The sequence below is a fragment of the Sabethes cyaneus genome, chromosome 1 (genome assembly GCF_943734655.1).
Source record: "Sabethes cyaneus chromosome 1, idSabCyanKW18_F2, whole genome shotgun sequence".
Lineage (NCBI taxonomy): Eukaryota > Metazoa > Arthropoda > Insecta > Diptera > Culicidae > Sabethes > Sabethes cyaneus.
The window spans coordinates 167,993,343-168,021,236 of record NC_071353.1 but is presented as its reverse complement, the minus strand read 5'-3'; the positions used below and the strand labels follow the sequence as shown (position 1 = coordinate 168,021,236).

The 27,894-nt window shown below is 42.2% G+C and overlaps 1 protein-coding gene across 6 annotated transcripts in view; it reads right to left on the bottom strand.

The window, feature by feature from the left end:
- Positions 1-1,624: 1,624 nt before the first annotated feature.
- Positions 1,625-27,894, bottom strand: part of LOC128732848 (uncharacterized protein DDB_G0283357) — a 126,222-nt gene continuing 99,952 nt past the window's right edge. For 5 of the 6 annotated variants that reach the window (XM_053826261.1, XM_053826262.1, XM_053826256.1 and 2 more), the window contains exons 3-10: positions 21,454-22,240; positions 20,893-21,392; positions 20,671-20,824; positions 12,691-13,050; positions 10,250-12,628; positions 2,698-2,913; positions 2,603-2,620; positions 1,625-2,375 (exon numbers count right to left, since the gene is read on the bottom strand). In XM_053826261.1, coding sequence (XP_053682236.1) covers positions 2,117-2,375; positions 2,603-2,620; positions 2,698-2,913; positions 10,250-12,628; positions 12,691-13,050; positions 20,671-20,824; positions 20,893-21,392; positions 21,454-22,223 — 4,656 coding nt within the window. In that variant the 5' untranslated portion in view covers positions 22,224-22,240 and the 3' untranslated portion in view covers positions 1,625-2,116. The remainder of the gene's footprint in view (positions 2,376-2,602; positions 2,621-2,697; positions 2,914-10,249; positions 12,629-12,690; positions 13,051-20,670; positions 20,825-20,892; positions 21,393-21,453; positions 22,241-27,894) is intronic. The other variant, XM_053826260.1, reaches the window with a different exon arrangement.

The window sequence follows — 27,894 nt, the reverse complement described above, 5'->3', positions numbered from 1 at the left end:
GTTTGTTTGTTTGCTTGTATGTAACAAATTTTTCCTTCAATGAGTATCTGTATCTTAATAATAACATTCTTCTATATATCGGTGACTACAGCAGCGCTGCTGCTGGCTAGTGTGTTTGTGTATGTGTTTGCGTGTGCATGATTGTAAATAGTGTCGAAAGTCTGGAAAGGAAACTACGATTTTTTTTTCAAATTCAAGCAGAGCGTTGCGTTGCGGTTCATTGTCAAAGCGCAGTTTGTATTAAGGATGGGATTAAAAACTCAATCGAACTAAACAACTAACAACAAAAATTTGAACACCGAAAAAGTAAGAACTTTATGGTTTATGGCACACCTTTCTACTGCTGATTGGCTGAATGAGGATGAGGATGATGTTGGCGATGAACTTGGCTTAAACGATTAAACACGTAATGCTATTGGAATTGTTTCGGATTCGATTTATTTTCTCTTTGCTCTGTCGTTGATACGCGCGTTCCAGTCTACTAAAGTAAAAGAGAATGGCTTCTGTTAAAACAAAAAAAAAACGCGGGTGCCGTCGTTGATTTCGAGAAATATTTCATGAAATGAAATTAAAAGCAAATAAAACTAATCGTTGTTGTTGGATTGGACTTTTCCATTCGAGTCGGGGCAAAGTAAGCTAGCTATACTGACAAGCAAATGCATTCACAATCCGTCCACGAACCGTTCCTACTAGGCCCCGGGACGGGGCCACAACCCTGCTTCTCTTACCTCCTAATCACATTTCGATTTCGCTTGTCCGAATACCGATCGTTTTTCGATTTTAATAACTGAGAAAAAAACGCTTGAGGAATTCAGCAATCACACTTTCTGAGCTACAAATATTTAATCCTCTTTTCTTCCTTCGTCGATGTGCTGTGGATTGCTAGTTAGGAACTAGTAGAAATATGAAAGTTTTTTTTTTATCTTTTGGGACGTTAAAACCCGGTTCTAGTACATACCACGGAGAACGACTTATAGTTTAATTCCGAAACAAAACAAAAAAATCAAATAAATTAAAATAAACCAAAAAAAATAAACAATTTCAAAATGCACACAACATTCACCGCCTCGCCTCTTCTTTCGAGGTCTGTTCTATATAGGCTTCCCTCCTAAAACTAAGGTTGATTCGTTCCCCCCACTCTTCTCTTATCTTCAGTACACTGCATTTCAATTTTTGCACAAATATGTATGTATGCATTGATGTATGTATGGATGTATATATGTATGTATATACGTATGTATAATAAACATCTTAAATTTAATGACTTAGCTGTTTGGATTATTTTTCCATCCATTTTTTTTTTGCTTTGTATGTATAGCGATATTTATTGATGTGTGGATGTGTATGTGTGAGTTGAGTACGCATTGGTGTAGGTGTATGTGTGCTTTTGCAAGCGATAAATTCTAACAACTTGTTGTGTTCGGCCACTTGCGCGAGCGAGCATATTCATTTAAAGATATATACGAGTACGATCAATATTATTATTGGTAAGATATTTTTCAGCGTTTGATTTGGGTAAAAAAATATTTATATAATATGTAGGCTTAGGTTACTACACGACAAATATTAGGGGCGAGAGGAAAGAAAATCTGAAAATATTCACATCTTTTGTTTTCTGCTGCTGCTGCTGCTGCTGATGCCGCTGCTGTCTCTACGTGTCTGCTGCTGATAGCACAACGATTCTAAATCTAGTTTTGTTCACTACATTGTTTTACGAGTCTGTGTAGATGAGTGTAACTTTGCTTTGCCGAAACAAATCTTCAAGAGTCCCTCACTACAGGATACTAACTTTATACAGAAAAAAAATATCCGCACTTTTGTTTTGTATACACTTTGCTCACTACTATTCAGATTTAGTAGAACTTCTTTTTTTCGCTTCTACTCTGTATCTGTTTATCTGCGGGGAAAAAAAAACAAACGACTTTTTTGTTCTTAACGCTAGCAATTTCATCTCTAAGACTTTTTCTCTAAGCTTACTCTATAATACACACGGGGAGGGAAAGGACCTCCCCAGTTTCTCTACTTACAACTCTGCACAGCATCGCCCCTTCCCCCGCGCGCCAGTCAATTACGCACGCATTTTTCTTGTCCTCTTTGATGCCTCTTTTCCCTTTATTCAGACTTTGAACGGTGTTGTCCCCCCCTTTGGCCGTCCGGTTGTTGTTGTTGTTGTGGGTTTTTGCTGTTGTTTAATAACTTTACCGGTCTTACCGGCCATTCGGGTGACCGACGGCGTTACCTTGGCGGCTGCTGGAAGAACCGGTTTCGCCACCGTTGCCGTTACCTTACCTGCTGCCGCTGTCGCTGTCGCTGACGCCGCCGGAGGCTTTGAACCACCACCACCACCAGCACCTCCTGAACCTACTAGCGGGATCCTTTAGTTCGGTCAATTTTACAGTTTGAATTGAGTTGGACGCGATGATTGTTGGAGAGCAAATTGGGTCACGGGTAAAACAAACACAAGAAAATAGTGGGTTTACACACAAGATAGAAAGAGAGAAAGAGAGAAAAGCAATAGCGTTTGTGGGGGAGAAACAAAAGAGAAAAAATAGGTTAAAAATCAACTGTTCTCATTGTCGGAAATAGGGTTTAATCTCTTCACCGTGTGCGGGTGGCCGGTCTGAAGGAAAAAAATTACAGAAAAAGAAAAAACCCTCATCAATTAGTTAATCTCGACAAGACCAAGGGGACACTCACCTCGGTGTAGCCGGAGCCGGAGCCGGAGCAGTCTTCTTCGGCGTCGTGTGCAGCAACTTGCTGGGGGTCCTCGGGGCCGGCATGGGTGGAGTCGTCTGCTGGGGCGATGCGACGGCAGCGGCTAGATTCGCCGCCGAACCGGGATTATACTTCTTCGGCGGTACAATGCGGCTGGGCGAACGGAGCGTTTTGCTCACCACCGGATCGGAGTTTGCCCTGTGGGACAATAGAGAGTTAAACCAACGTCATTCGTATTGTGTAACATAGATTGTATGCCATTTCCCCGAAAATTATTCCAGAGAAACAACAATCTCCTCAGGATGTCCCCAGAATGTGTCACTCCCCAATAGAAATATTTCCCTAGAAAATTATACCCCCAGAAAGAACCATTCCATACAAAGCTTTGAATAAAAGTAGACTGGCTTACAACTGTAAATACTGAATTTATGATTTATGAAAAGGGGTATTTCAACGTAGTCAATTGATGGGTGCATGCTGTCCTTACTCGCTGCCCCAAGTACTCGTCGATCAACTTTCTTTAGCGTCCGTCATTCATGTTCGCAAAGGATCACCGGAAGGATTAACCTTCTGTAGAACGCCAGTTTTGTGCAAATTGGCAAAATACGGGACTTCAGTTGGCTACGTAATCCGTAGAAAGCCCGATTCTTAGATGCAATTCATCGTTTCACTTCGCAGCTTACATCGTTGTCATATGTCATAAGCGTACCAAGTATGAATTCCTCCACTACTTCATATCGTTCCCCATCCAGCTCCAGCCCGGTACCAATACAATCTGAACTGCCACGTTTCCTGCCCTGCAACCATGTATTCCGTTTTGGTGGTGTTAATGAACTTACCTTTTCGTTAATAAACTTACCATCTCGCCTAAAGACCTCTTTCACTGCTCTACGGTTGATTCCGATGATAACGTCGACTACAAAAGCAAGAAGCATGTGAGATTTCGTGATGATAGTCCCGTTCCTTTCCACCTTTGCTCTTCGACTGACACAATTTTGACCCATCCAGCGTCACACGAATCAGCGCAACCAGGTTCTAGCATTATCTGTCACAACTTATTTCGTTTGAATGAATCGTACGTCGCATTAAAGTCTACAAACAGAGGATGTAGCAATGTAATGCCTCGACAGTTTTTACATTCGAGCCGATGTCTTTTTTCTTTTAATTCGAGCAAACAAAATTCATACAGCCGCTCGCTCCTCGATTTTAGAAGTTCAGCCGGAATTCCGTCCTTCCCAGCAACCTTATCGGTTTTAGCTCACTGATTGCCTTCCTAACTTCCTCCTATATTGGTATCTTCACAGCTTAGCTATCGTTCACAATTTTTATCTTATTCCTTCTGATCTCTGTGTTTTCCCCTCCATTCAAAAGCATTTGAAAGTGTTCCTTCCATCTGGCTGCTACTCCCGTTTTGTCAGTAAGCAGGCTCAACAATTCCGTGAGTCGTTGCTGCTGACACACCGCTCCTCTGCGCCGGCAAATACGTGCTCCTCATACTCGGTCTATTTTCATCTTCTTCCTGTTGTTCTGCCATTCATTGATTAACTTCGTCTCTACCGTCAACCGCTGAATGTAGAAACTCTCAATGTGTGCCTTTGCCGCAAACAACAACCTTACACGAATCTTACACGCGACGAGATAGAAGCGCAGTGAGACCCATTCGCTACAAAAAACAGTAGCAATTTCCGCTGTTATTTTGGATAAGGGAACTGCCACGGGCCATCTGGTTCTCCAAAAGGTAACTGCTATCCACACTCCCCGTCAGTAGGTCGAAAATGAACAATCTACGCGGTACAATTCTTCTTTCAGCTAGTGTAATAAGTGTTATTACCTGGCAATGATGTTCATAAGCTGGGAGGCGCAGCGTGTTCGACCATGGCAAACGACGCAGTGCAAACCGGATAAATGCACGGTTGAACGCATTCTATTTTATTAGCCTGCGTTATTATTGTTAGTTAATTAAATGGAAAATTAATGGTTCTAGAAAACTGCCTTGGGGTACTCCAAATGGAATAGGAAAGCATTGAGATTTAATTCCTTTTGAACATTAACGGAAGTAGTCCGCCCAGTCAAGTAAGAGTGTAACCAGTTACATACCCAATCCGATAGACCTACACGCTTCATTTTCTCAATTGCTAGCACATGTGGCGCCTTGTAAAAAAGCTTTAGCGAAGTCGATGTAGATTGCATCTACCTGTTGGCATTTCCCAATGCGATAAACCCGTGTTGGTAGTTGGTAAGTACGAGGCGAACCGCTGCATATAGCGAGCGATGAACTATTTTCTCAAAGACTTTTGCTATGATATTTAGAACCGAGATAGTTCTATAGTTTTCGACGTTGTTCAAGTTGCCAGATTTGTAAATAGGAATCATCGAGACATGCTTCCACCAAGCACAGGGGGAAAACGCCAGTGGTGAGCGAGCGGTTTTGAATCCTTCCAAGTAGACGGGCAAGTGTTGTAGCGCATTGTTTCAAAAATAACCTCTCTGGACTCCAGAGTCTGGAGGATACAAGTAGAACATTTGTATGTTTCGGATTGCTTCATGTTGGTTTGTCGGAGGATCGTTGCATACACCGTTTGAAAGAAATCCTCAAATAGGTTTGCGGAGTCTTCTACGTTTCTCGCTTTCGAATCTTAACAAAAACTGGTATTTGGAAGTTAGTCGCACTTTCTACGGTGTGTAGGAAATTCCATTTTATGAATATGCTCACGGTAAGCTGTATCTCGTTGTGCTGTATTGTTGCTCGAGTTAACGAAGAAGCTGTTTGTTCTGACTAGATATATGTTTGAAATAACCTTTACGAGCTTTTCTTAAACGATTGAGAGAATTGTTTGGTCCAGCATTCCACCACGGCTGACGATTGTTTGGCGTTTTACGTTTTTTTTTCATTGGTATGTGCTCTGCATAATTGTGTCATAGAAACGAAGAACTACACATCATCGGCACTGCTCTGCACGAGAAGGGTGCTCAAGTTAATAAGCAGAATGGTGTCGTCGATACCATTGTAGTCACAGTGAGAAAAATCACATTACCACACGTAAGAAAAACATCGCGTTAACGTCGCAAATAACTAATATTCAAATGCTCAGCTCTCGGTTTACATTGATTTGCCGTGAGCTCTTGCCTTTTTGCAAATCGCAAAAATTAACCAGTTTGTTAATTTTTCCCTGAGAGCACAGTTTGATTTACTTTAGCGAGACCGAGAATATGTTTTGTGTGCTCATTGATACCAACCTGGCATTTTCACTTATACTGGAGTTCCAATCGAGGTAAGACGCTCGTCTAATAAGCCACCCAGCTAGCATTTTCATATGTATAAGAAAGGTAAAAATCAGCATTACGTACAGATATACATGCTAAATAAATCGTATTTTATGCGCAAAATTAGCATATCCGTACTATTTTGGAGGTGATATACGAGATACGAATAATTTTAAGCGTTACGACTTTATAAGTATTTATATACGATAATATCCGATTAAGCGCGAGTCGCTCCGTACTACTCTACGATTTGGTGCTGAAAATCGTATGTATGCCAGTCATTATCATTATATACGACAGCAAATCAACTTGATCCCACTTTATCCAGCTTTAGTTACGATTTCGAGTTTGTTAGGAGATATTTACGATAGTTTTCGTACATTGATATACGAGTTGGTGCTAGCTGGGCAGTCGTCGTATGTTCGAATTTCGGCTGGGAGAGGCTGTTAGAGTCAATAGGATCGTAGCACTGACCCCGCACTGTCTTGTGTTCTAACAGCTGGTAGCGAAGTCTCCCAGCAAACACCAACTCGTATATCAATGTACGAAAATTATCGTTATTGACTTTTAATATATTCAGTATCGTAAATATAGCCTAATGAAATACACACAAGTTTATATTCTGTCGTATTTGACGAGAGCAAGTGATTGAACTGCGACTTCCAGTATAGAATTGTATAGCATTATAAAACTAATCGCTTTGAGTCGAGTCTTATCCTTTTTTTTTCCTTTTTTTCGGGTTATCCAACTGGTCGCTTAATAGCGTATAAAACTCTGCGCTGGGCCCTTTTGTGTTGTCAACAAAGTGTCAGGGAGACCTCAAACATCAGTTCTACCGGACGAGACAGGCACTGGCGCCCACTAAAACACAGGTAGAGCCCCAAGCATAGCCGTCACGCCTATACCCGCAGGCGGAGGCGTTTCGGCCCTGCGCGGACTCCACGAACTGACTCTAAGATCTCTCTGCCAAAGGCCGGAATGTCATATTTTAAATATAATGATGATGATGACGATGATGATGATAATGATGATGATGAGAAGAAAAATAATAGATCGAATTTGTAAATGTGCTTTGGACTTTTTGTACCACTCGAGTTGCAATATGTGGTATAGTGAAGAAGTGGAGAATTCGTCAGCCCCGCCTGACACCGGTCTTCAACCGCGCGCCCGCTTTCAGTTTTCCAACACAAACAACCACCAATGAACCAATAGGTAAAACAAATTTCGGAGCATTAGTGGTTATCAACTTATCAGGGCAAATTTAATCTTTCATCCCCTTAGTATTCACAGTGCATTCCCACGATACAAAGTAAATTGAGCGCAGCACAAGCTGGACCTTCGCGGTAGTCGACAGAAGCTTCAAAATATAGAGACTCGCCAGCCTTCCAAACCCTCGAGACCAAAGTGCTGTAAAGCTCTGGGCTTAAACGTCTCTTTAAGACTCGACCCCTTCCCATCGACAGAGCCCGCGGGCGGCCATCAGAGCTCAGGACAGCCACGGGGCCAGTGCAAAAATCCTACTGTATCTAGCAGCACCGCCTAGCCGAAACTCGAACACGCGACACGAATTGACCTAATTTTCCCATCTGCTACCTAAGAAGTGCTATTACCCGTAATCATTACAGAGTGGTCCTTCGGCATCCAATCGGTTCTGGTATCCCGCTTACATCCCCTTACTAACCCTAAGCCCCCGACCAACTCAATCAATCCGACATTTTTCGGAGATATTTGTGACAGTTGTTATACATGGGGATGAATCCCAGACAACTTCATCTATTGTCAGAGATCCCCATACTGGCCTTATTCTTAAACGGAATAAAAGCACTTTCTGAACAACGCAACAATCACATTTGGTAAATTTTTACCCCGAGTCCCACTTGAAATCACAAAAGTATTTTGATATACACCCACATTCAGAAGTAAACGTGACCGCTGTTCATTTACTGATTAGTTAAAAAGCCCTACACCACGACAAGGTTCAGTTTTATCGTAGGGGCTTTGAGTCGAGTCTTATCGCATACAAAGATTTATAAAGTTGAATTGTTACCGTATATTTTGTAATACGTATATGGCCTCCAAATTAGTACGCATATGCTAGTTTTGTGCATCAGATACGATTTTTCATGGTATATATAGGTACATATAACTCATTTGTTACTCTGATATGCGTACGAAAATGTTTGCTGGACTGTCGTATAAAAACAGAAGGTCAAATTTCGATAACGGAATTCGCACCCACACTTTTATGGAGTTCCAATCGATGGCATAAGCTCGATTCTACAATTCTACATTTTTGCTTTCATGATGACGTGTAAATGTGCTTGCTACAGCTCGCACTTACTTAGTTGGCCTTACGTCTTATGACGAGACCTACGTAGCATAATTCCTCCATCTAATTCGGTCTATGGCAGTTGGTCTCCAGTTCTGTCGGCAACCGCTCCACCTGGTCTTGCCACCACGCACGCTGTGTCCCTCTACGTCTTTTTTCTACCGGATTCGATGCAAAAACCATGTTTGGTTCATTTGTCACCTCTATATATGCCAAAGAAGGTTCTTAGCACCCGCCGTTCGAAAACTCCGAGTGCTCGTAGGTCCTCTCGTATGTAGCAATATCCACGTTTCATGCTCGCAGAGGACAGCCGGTTTAATTAGCGTTTGGTACAATGTGCACTTTGTACGGAAGCCCAGATTATTTGACCGCAGGTGTTTGTGAAATCTGTAGTAGGCCCTACTTCCGCTAATACTATGCCTTTCAAATTCACGGCTGTTATTGTTGTCATCTGTTGCCAGTAAGCCAAGGTATACAAACTCGTCGACTACCTCAAACTCATTCCTGTCGATTATCAGTCAGGAAAGACCATCTCCTTGTCGAAGTTTCCTGCAAGATTCGAATGGGTTCGACAATCCACCGATATTCTCACATAGCACTGAATCCCATCCATCGTAGCCATGATAAGTCTAGTCCAAAATTTTCAATAGCTCTTGTCGGTTCACACTTTCATATGCGGCTTTGAAATCGGTAAACAGGTAATGCGTGGGGATCGAAATTCACGACACTTCTGGAAGATCTACCGCAGAGTAAAAATTTAGTCCGTTATAGACCGACCCACCATGAAGCCAACCTGATAACTTCCCACGAATCTATTGGCTATTGACGATAGTCGATGGAAGATGACTTGGGAGAGCACTTTGTTGGCGGTGTTCAGGATAATGATCCCTCACAGTTCTTACAATCCAGCTAATCGCCTTTCTTCTAGATAGGGCAAATAACCCCGTCTTTCCATTCCTCCGGTAGTCGTTCCGTATCCCAAATCTCGACCATCAATTGATACAAACAGCTGACCAACCTGTTTGGGCTAAGTTCTGCTGCAATGCCGTGCTTTTCTGCTGCATTCTTCCGCCGTTAAATGGTTTCTCTAACTTTGCTAATCGATGGGGCGACACATCTCCGTTGCTTGCTGCACCAATGAGGTTTTCTAACTTCACGCCTTTCAGGTGTTCATCGTAGTGCTGCTTCCACCTTTCGATCGCTGCACGGTCGTCAGTTAAACACCTACGTCTTTATCATCTACATCTTTGCGTTGTTGAGTCTCTGATAGAACTTACGTGTGTCGTGAAAGCGGTACAGCTGCTCAAGTTCTTCGCACTCCTTCTTGTGGTGGCTGCAGCTCGTGTATTTGTTTATTTTCGTGAAATAAACAACAATTTGTTCAAGATGTCCAACGTTTTCTGCACTTCCAGGCCACCAATGTGGGACCCACGTTGACACTTCACGGTTTACTAGAGCCAACGTATTTTATTTTTGGTATTGGATAAATCACTTGCGCGTTCTTAGAAGATTATAGCCTAAGCATTCTTGCTCAAATTTTCGGGCTGCTGGCTCATTTAGTTATTGAGCGGCAGTGTTGATGAAACTGCGGAATATCTCATTGCCATTCTTCTTTATGGTTTTATGTTTACTGACCTCTGGATACAAAATCTTAGTTCTCGTAACGATTTACAACTGTAAAACGGAGATACTTCGAACCGCTAGAGTTACAGCTAATGTTATTCCACCTAATGAGGTTCAACGGATTAATTTAGACCTTATAATATTCTAACTTTTTAAGAAGTGGTTCATTCTGGGAAAAAATCTGCTAGAGAATGGTGAGTTCTGCGAAGTGCTTTTTGGGGAATGTTGTTCAGAGCAATAGATCATTCTGGGGTATACAATTTTGGGAAACAGTTTTTGGGGGGTACGGTATACAATCATGTAACAAACATAACTTACCGCGTCGTCGGATAGCTAACGGGCCTCGGAATTCTGGACTTCATACCAGCCGTCGTCGGTGTATTGCCACCGCTTCGTGGATGTTGCTGCAGTTCCTGCTTCAGATGCTGGCCTTCCTTGCTGAGCAGTTCCCACTGGATCTGGAGCCGCCGGAAGCGGTTCGATTGAATTTTATCCTGCTTTTCGCGTTCGGCGCTGGCCGGCGAAGTGACCACCGGCGGTTTGTGTGGTGGCTTTTGGGCTGGTTTCTGCGTCACCACCGACATCATGTTTGGCGAATTGGGAGGTGTAGAGAACCTGATATCGGTTGGCCGCAGCAGCTGTTGTGGCTGCTGGTGTCGAACTGGAGTCGTGTTGACGGCGGTCGGTGGTAGCCCCTGGTCGAAGGAGACATTTTTGCGCTGGAACAGCGCTCGACTCACCTCGTGCCTTAGTCGGGTGCGTTCGTAGAGGTCCTCCAACGGACCGGGTGCTCCCTCGTTGGTGGTCATTTCCAGTATGTGGGCAAGTTCAGCATAATGTTTCAATTCAGTCTTCGGCACACTGGACAGGAAGTTCTCCGCTCGGATGCGTGCGTCTAGGTCGTCTTCGAGGCTTAGCTGCTGCTGTTGCTGTGCTCGATTCAGCTTGCTGCTAACGGCTTTGTTCAGTTCGAGATCATTCAGTTCGTTCAGTTTGTTCAACCGATGATAATCGTCGGCCGACGGAAGCTTCGGAGTATTCGGAAGACGCGCCTGGTGGTGCTGAGACATGTTCGGTGAATTGTTAACCTTCCGCAGGTTAGCAGCCTCGCACATCTCATCAATCGATTGCTCTAGAATCAAATTTTCCTCCGAAAAATTGTAGCACGGTTCCTGCAGAGATCGTCGTTTTTCCACATTCGCTCGCACCTTCTGGTTCTCCTCGAACATACTGTTGCGCTTAACCTTCGCCGATTGCCTTTGCGCGGAGGACGCCTTCCGGAGGATACTCTTCGGAGCTACCCGCCCAGAGGGCGGCCGCTCCGCCGAGGTAACCTCGGCCGGACTATCATACTGATATACGTACAAATTGTTGTTAAATCCACCGCTTCCGGCACCCGGTCCGAGCATATCCATCTCCGAATCGGTCAACATCGTCGACGAACCACGGTAGCCGGAGCTGGGCGGTTGACTAGAACTGCCGCCCGAGCTCGAACTGTTGTAGGTCTGAGTATTATTCAATATATTCACACAATCACAGGTCACGCCCCGACCACGTCGCAGAGGCGGTGTCATACAGAACAATGGCTTCCGCACCTCGTCTCCCTCGGCTATACTGTACGCATTCGCCTCCGGAATGTTGCGCAGCAACTTGCGATACTCCGGCGGCAGCAGCGTTATCAACGACTGCCAATCCACCACGTGTTTGTAGTCTTTCGCCTTGATGTTTTCGATGTCGTTCATCGAGACGGGGCGTGGTTTGCGCAGCTGCGCTGCCCGCTTGCCAACACTTTCCTTGTACGAAATCGGTGATATGACGACGTCGTTCTGTGCCTTCAGGAAGCTCAAATCGGGCAGCACGTAGTTCGGGTAGACAACGAAAACCGGAGCCTTCTGCTTGTCGCCCAGTTTGTTCAGTCGATCGAGAAACGATGGCGGAATGATGCGCACCTTCTCCTTGCCGCTGCTGCTTCCGATGAAGGACGTCTGCATCGATTTGGTGATCATTTCGATCGGAACCTTAGTCTTCGAACCGTTCGACGAGCTGTTGCTGTTGTTGTTGTTGTTGTTGCTGTTGAAAATTTGCGTCAGATTCTCCGACGTACGACTAGCATCCGAGTTGGTGTCCTTAAAGCTATTGTTATTGTTGTTGTTATTATTATTATTGGTAATACTGTTGCTGACACTTCCGCTATTATTATTGTTCATCAGGTTGTACACCAGCGGGTTGACGACGGGTACATTTTTGTTGGCAATATTTAGATTATAGGACTTGTAGTTTCGTTTGTGAACTGGCGAATTGAAATCGTTCAATTTGCCGCGATCGAGCTTATCCTGTCCCGTTGCCGTGGCCGGTTCCGTGGCGCCGTTATTATCGAAGTTATTATTGTTATTATTATTGTTGATTTGTGCATCCAAACTATCGAATTGAAATTCCTCCTCCTCGTGGCGTCCCAGGGTCGAGCACTTGCCGGAGTCGTTCATACTCTTCTTGCGCGTACGATCCTTGCTGCTGAGGACCGCCAGGTTGGTGTTGCTGTTGTTATTATTCTCTCCGCCCGATGCACTGTTGGTGGAGTCACTAGGCCAGCAGCCCGAGGAAACGTCCATACACGTATCGGTCGAGCTGCTCTTCTGCTTGATGAACAACTTGACTAGATTAAACGAGGGCTGATTCTGCGTCTGTTCCTCATTGGTGCTGAAAAAGGGAAAACCACAATTAAACTTCAATTAGAGTCATAAACTGGCTCAAAAACTTACTTCAAGTTGGAATCCTTCAGCGGCATGGGACTCTCCGGGCGGAAATCCGTCGGTACCGGATACATCGGAAGAAGCGTACGCATCTGCTTGCCGTACGATTCGCCGGATGTCATCACGGTTGAGCTGCTGTTGGCCGCTTGAGACACGTTCAGCTGGCGGTCCTTGTTGCTGCCACCATGGTGGTGGTCTGGAGCGTCCTCTGCGATAGCGTCAGCAACCGATGTCGCGGCCGCCGCCGCCGCTACCAGAAGGTCACAGTTTTCCTTCAGATCCGGCATACTGAGACTTTTGCGCACGAAGCAGCTCGGTGCATGGCGAGAGATCTGATTGATCAACGGATTGGTCGCCGCCAGCGGAAGTCTAGAGGGATAGAGATACGAAAGGTAAGATATCGTTTCAGAAAATTATGACTATTGGCGTATTATTTTGATTTTCTTTTCGATCTAATGTTGCCTGGAGCAATATAATATGCCGGGTATTCCAAGGTATTCATACTATCACACAAAAGAAAATCCTTTAAAAACTATCATCCTAACCATCTTGCTTGCACACTAGCACCATCTGTTCTGCATGTTGCGGAGTAACTTAAATTTGTAACGTTTTATACGGTAGGGTTTTTACATTTGAAGGGTTTCGCACAGAAAACTTTAAGCACTCGAGCGCCGCGGCGTGGCCATGTGTCGAAACATGCTTTTTTGAGATTTATGAGACATACGATTAGGAGCCGCATAAAGATGAAAATATACACATGAGTGTGCTTCTTTAAATGCTTATCTATACCTATAAAGAAGGATTTCTGTCTGTCTGTCTGTCTGTCTGTCTGTCTGTCCTGTGTTCCTTATAGAATCAAAAACTACTGAACCAATCGGCGTGAAAATTTGCATGTAGAGGTTTTTGGGGCCAGGAAAGGTTTTAGTGATGGTTAGAGACCCCTCCCCCCACTAAGAGGGGGGGCTCCCATACAAATGAAACACAAATTTCTGCATAACTCGAGAACTAATCAAGCAAATAGAACCAAATTTGGCATGTGGGTGTTTTCGGTGACAAGAATTTATTCTAGGGTAATTTGAGACCCCTCCCCTCTTTATAAGGGGAATTATAACTCCTCTCCCCTTTAAGAGGGGGGGTTTCCATACAAATTTCCTCATAACTCGAGAACTAATCAAGCAAATGGAACCAAATTTGGCATGTGAAGGTTTTCGAGGGCAAGAAAATTTTCTATGTTGAATTAGGACCCCTCCTCACTTTAAGAGGGGGGGCTCCTGTACAAATGAAATACCAATTTCCTCATAACTCGAGAACTAATCAAGCAAATGGAACCAAATTTGGCATGTGTGTTTTTGGAGACAAAATTTTTTTCTATGATGAATTGGGACCCCTCCCCACTTTAAGTGGGGGGGGGCTCCTATACAAACGAAACACAAATTTCCTTATAACTCGAGAGCTAATCCAGCAAATGGAACCAAATTTGGCATGTAGGTGTTTTTGGAGGCAAGAATTTTTTCTATGATGAATAAGAACCTCTCCCCACTTTAGGAGGGGGGGCTCCTATACAAATGAAATACAAATTTCCTCAAAGCTCGAGAACTAATCAAGCAAATAGAACCAAATTTGGCATGTGGGTGTTTTCGGTGACAAGAATTTATTCTATGGTAAATTGAGACCCCTCCCTCTTTATAAGGGGAATTGTAACTCCTCTCCCCTTTAAGAGGGGGGGCTTCCATACAAATTTCCTCATAACTCGAGAACTAATCAAGCAAATGGAACCAAATTTGGCATGTGAAGGTTTTCGAGGGCAGGAAAATTTTCTACGGTGAATTAGGACCCCTCCCCACTCTAAGAGGGGGGGCTCCTGTACAAATGAAATACAAATTTCCTCCTAACTCGAGAACTAATCAAGCAAATAGAACAACATTTGGCATGTGGGTGTTTTTTTGGTGACAAGAATTTATTCTATGGTGAATTGAGACCCCTCCCCTCTTTATAAGAGGAATTATAACTCCTCTCCCCTTTAAGAGGGGGGGCTTCCATACAAATTTCCTCATGACTCGAGAACTAATCAAGCAAATGCAACCAAATTTGGCATGTGAAGGTTTTCGAGAGCAAGAAAATTTTCTATGGTGAATTAGGACCCCTCCCCACTTTAAGAGGAGGGGCTCCTGTACAAATGAAATACAAATTTCCTCATAACTCGAGAACTAATCAAGCGAATTGAACCAAATTTGGCATGTGTGTTTTTGGAGACAATTTTTTTTCAATGATGAATTGGGACCCCTCCCCACTTTAGGAGGGGGGGTCCTATACAAACGAAATACAAATTTCCTCATAACTCGAGAACTAATCCAGCAAATGGAACCAAATTTGGCGTGTAGGTGTTTTTGGAGGCAAGAATTTTTTCTGTGATGAATTAGGACCTCTTCCCACATTCGGAGGGGGGGCTCCAATACAAATGAAATACAAATTTCCCCATAACTCGAGAACTAATCAAGCAAATAGAACCAAATTCGGCATGTGGAGGTTTTTGGAGGCAAAAATATTTTCTACGGTAAATTAGGATCCTTCCACACTTCAAGAGGGGGGGCTTCTACACAAATGAAATACAAATTTCCACATAATTCGAGAACTAATCAAGCAAATGGAACCATATTTGGCATGTGGGTGTTTTTGGAGGCAACCATTTTTCCCATTATGAATTAGGACTTCTTAGCTTTTTAGGAGGGGGGGGGGATCCCATTCAAACGAAATACAAATTTGCTCATAACTTTAGAACTAATCAAGCAAATGGAACCAAATTTGGCATGTGAGAGTTTTAGATGGCAGAATTTTTTTCTGTGGTGTATTACGACCGCTTCCCTTTTAAGAGGGTGGGCTCCCATACAAATGAAATACAAATTTCCTTATAATTTGAGTACTAATCAAGCAAATGGAACCAAATTTAGCATGTAGGAGATTTTTGAGTCTTGAATTTATTTTATGATAGTTAGAGACCTCTCACCCCTGTGGTAGGGGGATATGGACTCTCATACAAATAAAACAGAAATTTTTGCGAAACTCAAAAACTAATCCAACTCGAGAAATTCTAGACTCTTCCATAAAACATTAATCAATAACAAGACCACAAAAACTATCTATAGTAACACTAGATCATTCAGGACGAGCCGGTCGCGAGTGTTGCCGGTGACCCGCCGTCGGAAGCGCCGCCCACTGGGGGGCTTGCAAAACTCGAGATAGTGACAAAGATCATCCGAGATTCATGATTTATGTACAACACTGGTTAATTTGTGGCAATACGAAGTTTGTCGGGTCAGCTAGTATAAGTATATTTCGGTCGACATGCGTATAATAAAAAAGTTTTTTTGAACAATACAAAATCTATACCTATAAAGAAGGATTTCTGTCTGTCTGTCTGTCTGTCTGTCTGTCCGTATGTTCCTTATAGAATCGAAAACTACTGAACCAATCGGCATGAAAATATTCATGTAGAGGTTTTTTGGGGCCAGGAAAGGTTTTAGTGATGGTTAGAAACCCCTCCCCCCACTAAGAGGGGGGGCTCCCATACAAATGAAACACAAATTTCTGCATAACTCAACAACTAATCATGCAAATAGAACAAAATTTGGCATGTGGGTGTTTTCGGTGACAAGAATTTATTCTTTGGTAAATTGAGACCCCTCCCCTCTTTATAAGGGGAATTATAACTCCTCTCCTCTTTAAAAGGGGGGCTTCCATACAAATTTCCTCATAACTCGAGAACTAATCAAGCAAATGGAACCAAATTTGGCATGTGAAGGTTTTCGAGGGCAAGAATATTTTCTATAGTAAATTAGGACCCCTCCCCACTTTAAGAGGGGGGCCTCCTGTACCAAAGAAACACAATTTTCCTCATAACTCGAGAAGTAATTAAGCAAATGGAACCAAATTTGGCATGTGGGTGTTTTTGGAGACAAAATTTTTTTCTATGATGAATTGGGACCCCTCCCCACTTTAGGAAGGGGGGCTCTTATACAAATGAAATGCAAATTTCCTCATAACTCGAGAATTAATCAAGCAAAAGGAACCAAATTTGGCATGTGAAAGTTTTCGAGGGCATGAATATTCTCCATTGTTGTATTAGAACCCCTCCCCACTTTAAGAGGGGGGGGGGGGGCTCCTATACAAACGAAATACAAATTTCCTCATAACTCGAGAACTAATCAAGCAAATGGAACCAAATTTATCATGTGGGTGTTTTTGTAGGCAAGAATATTTTCTATGGTATATTTTCTATGGATCTCCCCACTTTAAGAGGGGGGGGGGCTCCTATACAAATGAAAAACAAATTTCCTCATAACTCGAGAACTAATCAAGCAAATGGAACCAAATTTGACATGTAAGTGGTTTTGGACGCAAGATTTTTTTCTATGGTGAATTGAGACCCCTCTCTACTTTAGAAAGCGAGTTATGGCCCATCTTCCCTTTAAGAGGGTGGGCTTCCATACAAATGAAATGCAAATTTCCTCTTATCTCGAGAACTAATCAATCAAATGGAACCAAATTTGGCATGTGGGAGTTTTAGATGGCAGAAATTTTTTCTATGGTGAATTACGACCCCTTCCCCTTTTAAGAGGGGAGCTCCCATACAAATGAAATTCAAATTTCCTTATAACTTGAGAACTAATCAAGCAAATGGAACCAAATTTGGCATGTGGGAGATTTTGGAGTCTTGAATTTATTTTACGATAGTTAGAAACCTTTCATCCCTGTGGTAGGGGGATATGGACTCTCATACAAATAAAACAGAAATTTTTGCGAAACTCAAAAACTAATCGAACTCGAGAAATTCGAGACTCTTCCATAAAACATTAGTCAATACAAGACCACAAAAACTATCTATAGTAACACTAGATCATTCAGGACAAGACGGTCGCGAGTGTTGCCGGTGACCCGCCGTCGGAAGCGCCGCCCACTGGGGGGCTTGCAAAACTCGAGATTGTGACAAAGATCATCCGAGATTCATGATTTATGTACAACACAGGTTAATTTGTGGCAATACGAAGTTTGTCGGGTCAGCTAGTGTACAATATATATAAATAGGAACTATATCTATACCTATAAAGAAGGATTTCTGTCTGTCTGTCTGTCCGTATGTTCCTTATAGAATCGAAAACTACTGAACCAATCGGCATGAAAATATGCATGTAGAGGTTTTTTGGGGCCAGGAAAGGTTTTAGTGATGGTTAGAAACCCCTCCCCCCACTAAGAGGGGGGGGCTCCCATACAAATGAAACACAAATTTCTGCATAACTCGACAACTAATCAAACAAATAGAACAAAATTTGGCATGTGGGTGTTTTCGGTGACAAGAATTTATTCTATGGTAAATTGAGACCCCTCCCCTCTTTATAAGGGGAATTATAACTCCTCTCCTCTTTAAAAGGGGGGCCTTCCAAACAAATTTCCTCATAACTCGAGAACTAATCAAGCAAATGGAACCAAATTTGGCATGTGAAGGTTTTTGAGGGCAAGAATATTTTCTATAGTAAATTAGGACCCCTCCCCACTTTAAGAGGGGGGGCTCCTGTACTAAATAAACACAATTTTCCTCATAACTCGAGAAGTAATTAAGCAAATGGAACCAAATTTGGCATTTGGTGTTTTTGGAGACAAAATTTTTTTCTATGATGAATTGGGACCCCTCCCCACTTTAGGAAGGGGGGCTCCTATACAAATGAAATGCAAATTTCCTCATAACACGAGAATTAATCAAGCAAATGGAACCAAATTTGGCACGTGGGTGTTTTTGGAGACAAAAATTTTTTCTATGATGAATTGGGACCCCTACCCACTTTAGGAGGGGGGGGGGGTGCTCCTATACAAATGAAATTCAAATTTCCTCATAACTCGAGAACTAATCACGCAAATAGAACCAAATTAGGCATGTGGAGGTTTCTGGAGGCGAAAATATTTTCTATGGTGAATTAGGACCCCTCCCAACTTTAAGAGGGGGTGCTTCTACACAAATGAAATACAAATTTCCTCATAATTCGAGAACTAATCAAGCAAATGGAACCATATTTGGCAGGCTTATTTGAGACTCGTTCGGCATACTGATTCTCTACCAAGACTCGACTTTTGAAACTGGTGGTAGATATTGATTGTGATCCTTAGAAACTGGCGTCTGTAACGCCATAGGGTGTCGGTGTAGGCTAAGTAGCTGAACGACGCAACGCATTCCTAGATCTGCTTCCTGATAATCTATAGGCTATCTTCAAGATTGGTTACCCCTAGCTCGTTGTATCTGACGACTGGTCCATCCTCGTTGAACACATCGATGCTGCAGTTGCAGATTTCGGAAGAAGCGGCAATTGTGTCCTCATTAATTACTTAATTATTAGTATTTACATTGTCAAGTGAAAGAATTCGTTGGTGGTGTGCTTCGTCAAAATTAAAAAGCTCAGCAAAATAGTTGCACTATCTGGTCAAAGAAGCGATGGAAGAGTTTGGCAGCGTATTGCGTTGAATCGTTGAATAGGTATCACTCCAAGATCCTTCACCTGTTCCACCCTATTCAGTTTGACTTCGGAAAGTTCGTAATCGTAATCGTAATTCGTTCGTAGTTCGTAATTGCGCTTCTAGTGCGATAAAAGCTGATGACGCAACATTTCTTCACCCTCAATAACACACATGGTTCCTTGCGCACCAGTGACTAAACAAGGCCAGAAGCTTCTATAACATTCTGCAGTCCTCGATTCAAATAACGTGCATTTCATGATTATCTTGAAAATTTTGGATTCAGCACACAGAGTGGTTATTCTTCTGTAATTTACGACATTGCATTTGTCTCCCCTTTTATACATTGGTAACATGCAGAAATTTTTCCAAGAAGCCGGAGCTTATGACTGGCTGCAACGACAAATTAAACGTGCAGGTCATTGGAGGTACCAGGTAATTGGAGCACTAACGGGCGATAGTAGTTTAATGAGTAAAACATTCGGGCACCAACCGAAAGAGCGTGGATGCGACCATTCTCCTCATCAGACACTTCCACCCTTTCCAAAATAATCGTCGAATGTTTAACACCCGAGAAGAGCGGCCTTGTCGCCACATGTACTGCTACTAGGCATTGATCCTAGTCGATAAGCGCTCTTCGAAGGATCGTATGTTGATGATTTTCGAGAAAAACAATGTTTAATGTTCGTTGGCCAGTGATATCCTTTGGTAGCTTTGTGGATGTCTTTGCGGGCGAAGAAGGTACTTCCAATCGCCAGGCCTCGAGAAGGTGCAAAGTTGATGCATCACTGGCTGTTATCGTTCTTGTCAGTGTGCAGTTCTTTCCATCACTGCAAAGTTGGTTGCCCTACCGTTCTGGTACAATTGGACCTTGCCGTCCACTGCAAGTCCAGGTACCAAACATCCATTCCAGGTTCTTATTTCGTCGCCCTCATCCACGGCGAATGTTCCGAATTGAATTTTCCCGATTGTTCGCAGTACCTTTTTTTACGTAGGCCGCCCGCTCCGAATCAAACGTTATCGTGAGCCGCCAAACTTGGGTGGGTTATGGGAAGCCGGTGTAAAAAGCGTTAAACACCAGATGGCACGACCACTGCACTGTGCTTCTGGACAAAAATGTAACTCAAAGAGCGAGCAATCAATGTTCTACCTTTGAAGAAGTTCAGAAGGTTATACAATTGTATGGAAGCAATATACTGAAATTGTTTTTAGCGATGACATCAAATGAATGAAACTGCATTACGACTTTGTCGCTCTATTTTTCTTCGTTTTACGACACTTGAGCTAGAAACATCTGCAAATGCGAGTTGCACGCATTTACAATAAATCTTTTCTTTATCTTGTAAGTCATAAAGGCAAAATCTATAACTTTCATTTCGTTTCATATATTGATTTTGTGCCAAACGTAAGAACAATCCCATAACCCGTTATCTCCCTTTTCTCCCTAAAATTTGCTTTCAACGAACCGAATATATTCTAAAACAAACTTACCTTTGATTGGGTCCATTTTTACGGAGCTTACTCCAGGTGGTATAGCCCACTTCCGAAACGGACATTGTTGTTTCCTGTGCCTTCTTCCGAATGATATGGTCCAAATTATTTAGCAAATTCATCTGCTTGTATTTGCCATAGTTCTCCGGTCCATCTGTGAAGCAAAAACCCCAAATTCTGTTTAACTTTTCATCCCCACACGGTTAGATACTCAACTCTTACCGTAAAAACTTTCGTCGGAATACAGCAAACTTTGCTCGAACGCAATCGTGTAGTTATTTTTATTCGCCTGGCAAGTCAATATGATATCGTCCTCATCCGGATACCCGTCCATGTCCAGCGAGTCCACACTGATGTGCGACTCCCGGACCGGTGAAAACAGCAGCTCCGATTTGCAGATGGAATTGTCCATATCGGCTGCCGCCGCACCCGTCCCAGTGCCATCCGCCGCTCCTCCGGAACCGTTCATCATCATCATCAGTTCACCCCGATTGTTGTTCCTTGCTGCGCGACGCAGCTCAGCACTTTCGCTGCACATCGTCGGCAACGTGGTCAGCAGCGAGTGGATGTCCTCAGCATGGAAATTTTCCATGTCCACTTCGGCCAAATTGGCGTCAATGTTTTTAGCGAGGTCCTCATAGTAGGACAGCTCACCGATCCCGTTGTAGGAGGCGGACAACGCCGACAGGATGCTCTGGTGTGTAACCCCGTCCCGGTAGCTCCTAAGAAAATTAGAAAATATGAGACTTAAACGATCTAAAAACAGTTTTTGTTCTAATTTACCCGTAATCCATGAACCACTGATAGTCCGAATAGTCATGGCTGAAATCCTGTGACGAAGCGATCGAGCAGCTCAGCGGCAACGACGGTGGTGCCGGTAGATAAGGATTACAGTTAGTGTCCGAATCGGGACTGGCCATCTTCGCGCCCTTCTTCAACTGCTGACTGACACTCTGCAAGCGCTGCAGTAGCACTAGATTATTGGCCTGGCTGCCGAAGCCGCCCTCGTTGCCGAAGTTATTATTGTTTGTTTTGTTACTATTATTTACCACCAGCTGCTGCTGCTGATGATGATTGCTCAATATTTGCCCCCGCAGGGCATGATAGTTTCGATTGATATTGTCCAGCACAATCTGTACATTGGATTTTAGATTACCGTCGCTTAGATCAGCATCGCCGGCGTTCTGCCGTTGGTGTTGTTGGTCTTCTCCAAAGAAACAACCGAGCGCTGCAGTGCCCGGTCCTGTCGGAGTTGTGTGCAGTGCATTACCGTTAAGGTTACAGTTGCTATTGTTGCTATTGTTATTGTTGATGTTATTAGACCAGAAGTTTACATTGGAAGCCAATGGACGACGATTGGGTGAATTCTGCTGGGACAGTTGTTGCTGGGATAATTGCTGCTGATGATAGCGCCGTTGCGGATGATTATTATGACTGCTAGCTAGGACAGCCGATGGCGGCGGCGGCGGATGTTGCTGATGACGGTTCAGGAAGTACTGATTCTGCTGCGACAACACACACTTCCCGTTCTGACGATTTGGATGCTCTGACATACGAAGAAATTTACGATCTGTGTAAAAGATACCAAAAAGAAATGGATTAGATTGGGTCGTTTTTTTTCGTGGAAAATCTGTACAAAAAAGAGCAATATTTGTATAGAAAGTTGTAACCGTATCCACATTCTATTACGACAGATTGTGACAGTGACTAAGTTATTGTAATTTCACCTTCGTTTCGCAACGATTGTTGTGTTCAAATTTATAGCAATGCTCGCGGGGAGGAATGCAGTAAATTGTCGAGTCAAAACAGATGCGTTGCTCTATATCCGACAAACTATGCCGTCCGCCCGTTCCCTGAGGCATGAGGCAAATCTCGGTGTGAGTGGTAGGCGAAGAACGGAAAAAACTGTTTGGGGGTCGGGAGGCCAAACAGCACGAAGCAGCAGCAAAATTCGTGCATCGCCTTGCACGCAAATGCGGTGCTGGTAAAGGAGGAAGTCGTCGCTTTTGCGTCTGGTTGAATCATTAAGAGGCCCTCCTACACACACGTTGGTTTGGTTGCAAAGACTACTAACAAACAGCCAGTTAACCGGTAAGGCAAGTTTTGCGTGCTGAGCCGAAAGATAAATAACATTTTCGTTCGACGATGTGGGTAGGATGAGAATGAGAATGTTTTTTTTTTTCGACACACCGAAAAGAACTGTTTAAATAGCGCGAATTGGGGGTTGATCTAAACAATTTTTCTTCGAAAATCTTACAGAAAATCAATCAATTTGAAGCTTCTTAGAAATCCCTCTAACATTTTGACGTACGACTACGTCTTACGGCATAGTTTGGCTAGATAGGGTTTCCAAAAAATCTTTCTTGAAAAGTGTCATGTTTAGAACTAATAACATGTAACTGTAAATGCTAATAACTCAGTCAATCTTCAATAGATTCATGATATATTTGTATCAATTTGTATTATTTTCAATCATTTAGTACAAATAAATTTCTATATCCTTTGTTGAAATAATTGAAATTCATTGAGCAATGTCTCCGCTTCGAAGTTGATTGGAATATTTATTTACGAACGTGTTAAATGGGATTTTACTATTTTCTCGTTGATTGTTAATTTGCCTCAATACTATTATTACTGCTAGGTCGTACCCCCAAGGGCAATTCGAATGCTGTCACAGTACAATGCCGCTTTGGATAATTGTTACGTTGAAAAATTATCAGCTATAAGGACAAGCGTATCAATTGAAACCGACTGGAATTGAACACTAACTAATTCATCGCACAAATGCATTCAAAACAACACAAGATAAAATTATTTTAGTGACACCGACTGTTTTATGCTTTAACAAAAACTACTAGTCCATAATGTCGCAGTTTAATTCCGACCAGTAGTGTAAATAAAGTCTTTTACATCTTCATATAAGAATGTGTTCGCCCTTAAAAGGACGCTTTTCAGTAATTGATGAAACTGTTACGAATTTAGTAAGCTTTTTTCTCGTTTTTCTTTGGCAAGGGAACAGAACGGCTTGCAGTAGACCACCTTCGGCAATGGTAGGTAATTCTATTCAGAAGTTACGTAGCACCTAGGCTTTGCTTTGCTTCTCCAAAATTCAAATAATACTATATTTAGCATGCATTTGTCCGCACTAACAATTATCAAAAAGCAAGCCTGTCGTGCAGATGCCATGTCCTTGCCATTCTTCGCCATCAGAACACATTCGCTCTAGTCTGCTCTCTCATTCCGCGGCTGCAACCGTCAAGGCACGAAATATGATTTACATTAACCAGTCCATGACTTCATATGTCGCCTCTGTTTGCAGCATTATCTATCAAGCAAAAAGCCTGAGCCTCTTAATTGGTCTCGAAACACGGCACTGATCCAATAAGCCAGACGCCGCAAGTTCGAATCCCGATTAGGAGAGGCTGAGAGAGTGAATAGAATCGTTGCACTAGCCCTCAATTGTCCTGCACTCTTAACAGCTGGCTGCGAAGTCTGTCGTATAAAAACAGAAGGTCAAGTTTCATTAGCGGAATGTAGCACCTTGGATTTGCTTTGTTGTGTAGCAAACAAAAAAAACAGGATCGAAATTGAAGTGTGCACAATAAATTTTCAAACAACAATATCTAAGTCGGTTTACCACTGGTGGGGTCATAACTTAGAACGAAACAGAAAGTTACTGTAATTAGCTCGGAAGTCGAGTAGCGATTCGATATGACGACAATGGCTTTGCTTTTCTTTTTATGTCATTTCAATAGTCTTTACATGACAAGAAGGCAGGACTACGTAACCGCCACAAGTTTATTCTGCTTCTCTGTCTTGAAGCAGCAGCAGTCACAACCTTAAGCTTGGTGAATGAAAATGTATGGGAAAATTTTAACTTGAAAGTTTCTACTGATTTTTACTAAGTAGCGATTAGAAAACAATCTTTTCAAGAAAGCCATACAATTGCTGCATCTTTTATGAATCCGAACCGTCGAAATTCGTTCTAAATTGGAAGAGATATTAGCGTTCAAAATCTTTCATTCTTTTGTGACGCTACACCGTGGGCAGAATCGACCGAAAACAAAGGTAAAACGGAACTTTTTGTTGCCGCTGTTTTTGATAGGTAAACAGTGACTTTTCTTATGTAAAAAATCACGAGAAATCGATTGGTGATGGTCTCAATGCGCGGAAATGACGGGAAGTAGCCCATTTTGCCCCATTCACCCCTATTTTCTAATAGTTTGGAAAGAATCAGACGCAAACTTTCTCTAATTTGAAATTCTATGGTTAGAAAAGAAGAAGAATGTTAGGAAAAAAGGTATATGAACAATTTTATTTTAATGCAAGATAAGTAGTTTGTTTTGCCCTATTTTGCTCAAGGTTTTTGTACCACAGGCAAACTAAAATGCCAATTCGATACTTTTACCAGAGATTTTCAAGAAGGCATGCTTGTTGGGAAGGTTGAAAAAGTCAGAAGATCAAATGATCAGAATGATCAAATTTTTCACTAAAATGTCATGTAAAGGAATGTTTTGCCTTGTTTTACCCTACAACTTTTACAGAAATCTGAGAATGTCTTGATAGGAAAAGGAGCAAATATGAAAGTGCTCCGCTTTCGTTCAAATTTGGCGTGTTTGTTCCAAGATAGAAAATTTTAGACCCATATTTTTTTATTGGGCGCTTAGTGTGCCCAAGTGTGTATGTAGTGTGTATGATTCTTTCCAAACTATTAGAAAATGGGGGGATGGGGCAAAATGGGCTACTTCCCGTCGTTTCTGTGCGTTAATACCATCACCAATCGATTTCTCGTGAAAAACAGCGACAACAAAAAGTTCCGTTTTTTCGGTCAATTTTGCCCACTGTGCGCTGCCTTGAATCCAAATTTTGGATTGACACCCTGCGGTAAGATGTAATTCTACGTGAAAATTAAGGCAGGCATTTCTTACCCGGCACGCTCGTCTAGAAAATTATTATTCATGAAAGTCAAATCTTAAGGTTCTTTTGAGTGTACTTTCATGAAAAAATTGTCATGATAGCATCGTTTTTACAATGTTGCCCGTTAGAGGCTCTGTCTGTCTGTCTGTACTGAACACTGCCGAAGCAGTTTTAGAGCAATTTTCAGACAAATTACAGGGCAGTTTTGGGACTGTTTCAAAGAATTTTCGGTTTAGTAGTTTCAGGGCAGTTTTAGAAAAAAAAATTGTTTCATAGCTGTTTCAGAGCAGTTTTAGAAACGTTTCTGAGCAATTACAGAGCAGTTTCAGAGCAATTTACGTTTAGTTTTCGTGCAATTCTAAGACGGTTTTGGAATACTTTCTGAGCAGTTTTAGATAAATTTCAGCGTAGTTTAACGGCCACGGTTTTGAAAAAAGTTTCCGGCTGATTCCAGCTTTTTCTGAGCAGTTCAAAGCAGTTTCACAGAAGTTTCGGACGAACTTTAGAGCAATTGCAAGGCAGTTACTAAACGGCTTGAAAGTAGTTTCAGAACAGTTTCATTTCACCGGTTTCGAAGGAACTTCAAAACAATTTCAGAGTAGTTTCTAAGCATGGTAAAGAGCAATTTCAGCAGGGGCAGTTTTAAAACATTTCCCGAGAGGTTTTAAGCATCTTCCCAGCAGTTTTATTTAGAGTAATTCTGGGACAGTTTATAAGCAGGTTTAGAACAAATTGTGGAAGAAAAATATCAGGGCACTGTCCGGCAGTTTCTCTGCAGTTTTGAAACAGTTTCTAATCAGTTCCGGAATAATTTTGAATGTGTTCTTGAACTGCTTTAAAGCAGTTTTCGACAAGCTTTATAAAAGTTTTTAAACAGTTTCATAGTAGTTCCAGAGCAATTTAAAAACAGTTTCTTAGCAGTTTAAAGATAGATTCAGAGTAACTTTGAAATAGTTTTTAGAGCAGTTTCAGAGTAGCTTCAGGGAAATTTCTGGAACAATTTTTGAGCAGTTTTGAGCCATCTCCAAACCGTCTCATTGCAGTTTCCGAGAAGTTTTTGCGCAATTTATAAGTTTCAAGGCTGTTTTTGAACAGTTTCCGTGCAGTTCTAAGGCAGCTTCTGAGCAATTTCGAAATAGTTTCTGAGCACTTTCGGACAACCTCAGAGCAGCTTCAGAGGGAGTTCAGAACGATTCAAAGCACCTGTTAAGAGCAGTTTTAAATCATTTTCTGAGTGGTTATTGAGCATTTAACAGCAGCTTTTGAGCAATTCTAAAACAGTATTTAAGTGAGTTTAGAATAAATTCTAATAGACAGGTTTAGACAGCTTGCAGCTTGAAAACAGTTTCAGATCGATTTAAAAGCAGCTTCAGAGCAGTTCTAGAGTAGTTTCAGACGAGTTTCATAGCAGTTTCAAATCAGTTTCAAGACACCCTACTAGCACGGTTGTAACAAAGTTGTTGCGGTAACCGAAATATGACTAATTTCAGTCGTAATCCGGTTGCTTTAACTAAATGGACCTATATTGTGCTACTTGGGCAGTTGTTGAGCAGTTCTAGCGAGGTTTCATAACAATTTCAGGTACATTTCAGAGTAGTTTCAGAACAGTTTCGGGACAATTTTACAGCAGTTACGGAACTTCAACTTCAGAACTTCAGATCAGTTTCGAAGCAGTTTCAAGGCAACTTCAAGACATTTCAAACAGTTTTGAACATGTTCTTGAATAACTTTACAGCAGCTTTGGAGCAGTTTTCAAGAAGTTTTTGATCAGTTTCACAGCGGTTTCAGCGCAACTTCAGAATAATTTCAGAGCAGCTTCTAAGCATAGTAAGAGTAGTTTGAACACATTTTTGAGAGGTTTTTGAGCAGTTATACAGAAACTTCAGAGCAATTTTAGGACAGTTTCTAAGCAGACAAATTTAGTTTCTGCTAAGAGCCAGTTGTTGGCCACTTTGAAAAAGATTTCAGATCAATTCATAAGCAGTTCCAGAGTAGTTTCAAGGCAGTGTCTGATTTAATTTATTGTGCAGTCTTAGAAAAGTTACAGGCTTATTTCAGTGCCATTTCAAAACAATTTCTGAGTAGTTTTAAATATTTTTAGCAGTTTCCCAGACGTTTCTGAACAGTTTTACAGCAGCTTCATAACAATTTCAGGATGGCCTCCCAGCGGCTTTCTTCGTCTTTTTTTCTCTCTGTAGTGCGCTGGCTCGGCCTTGGCTTATCTCGAAGGTGGTGAAAAATAGCATAGGACTGTCATGAGTTTCTGAGCAGTGTATAACCCTCAACATGACATGAAATTTTATTCAT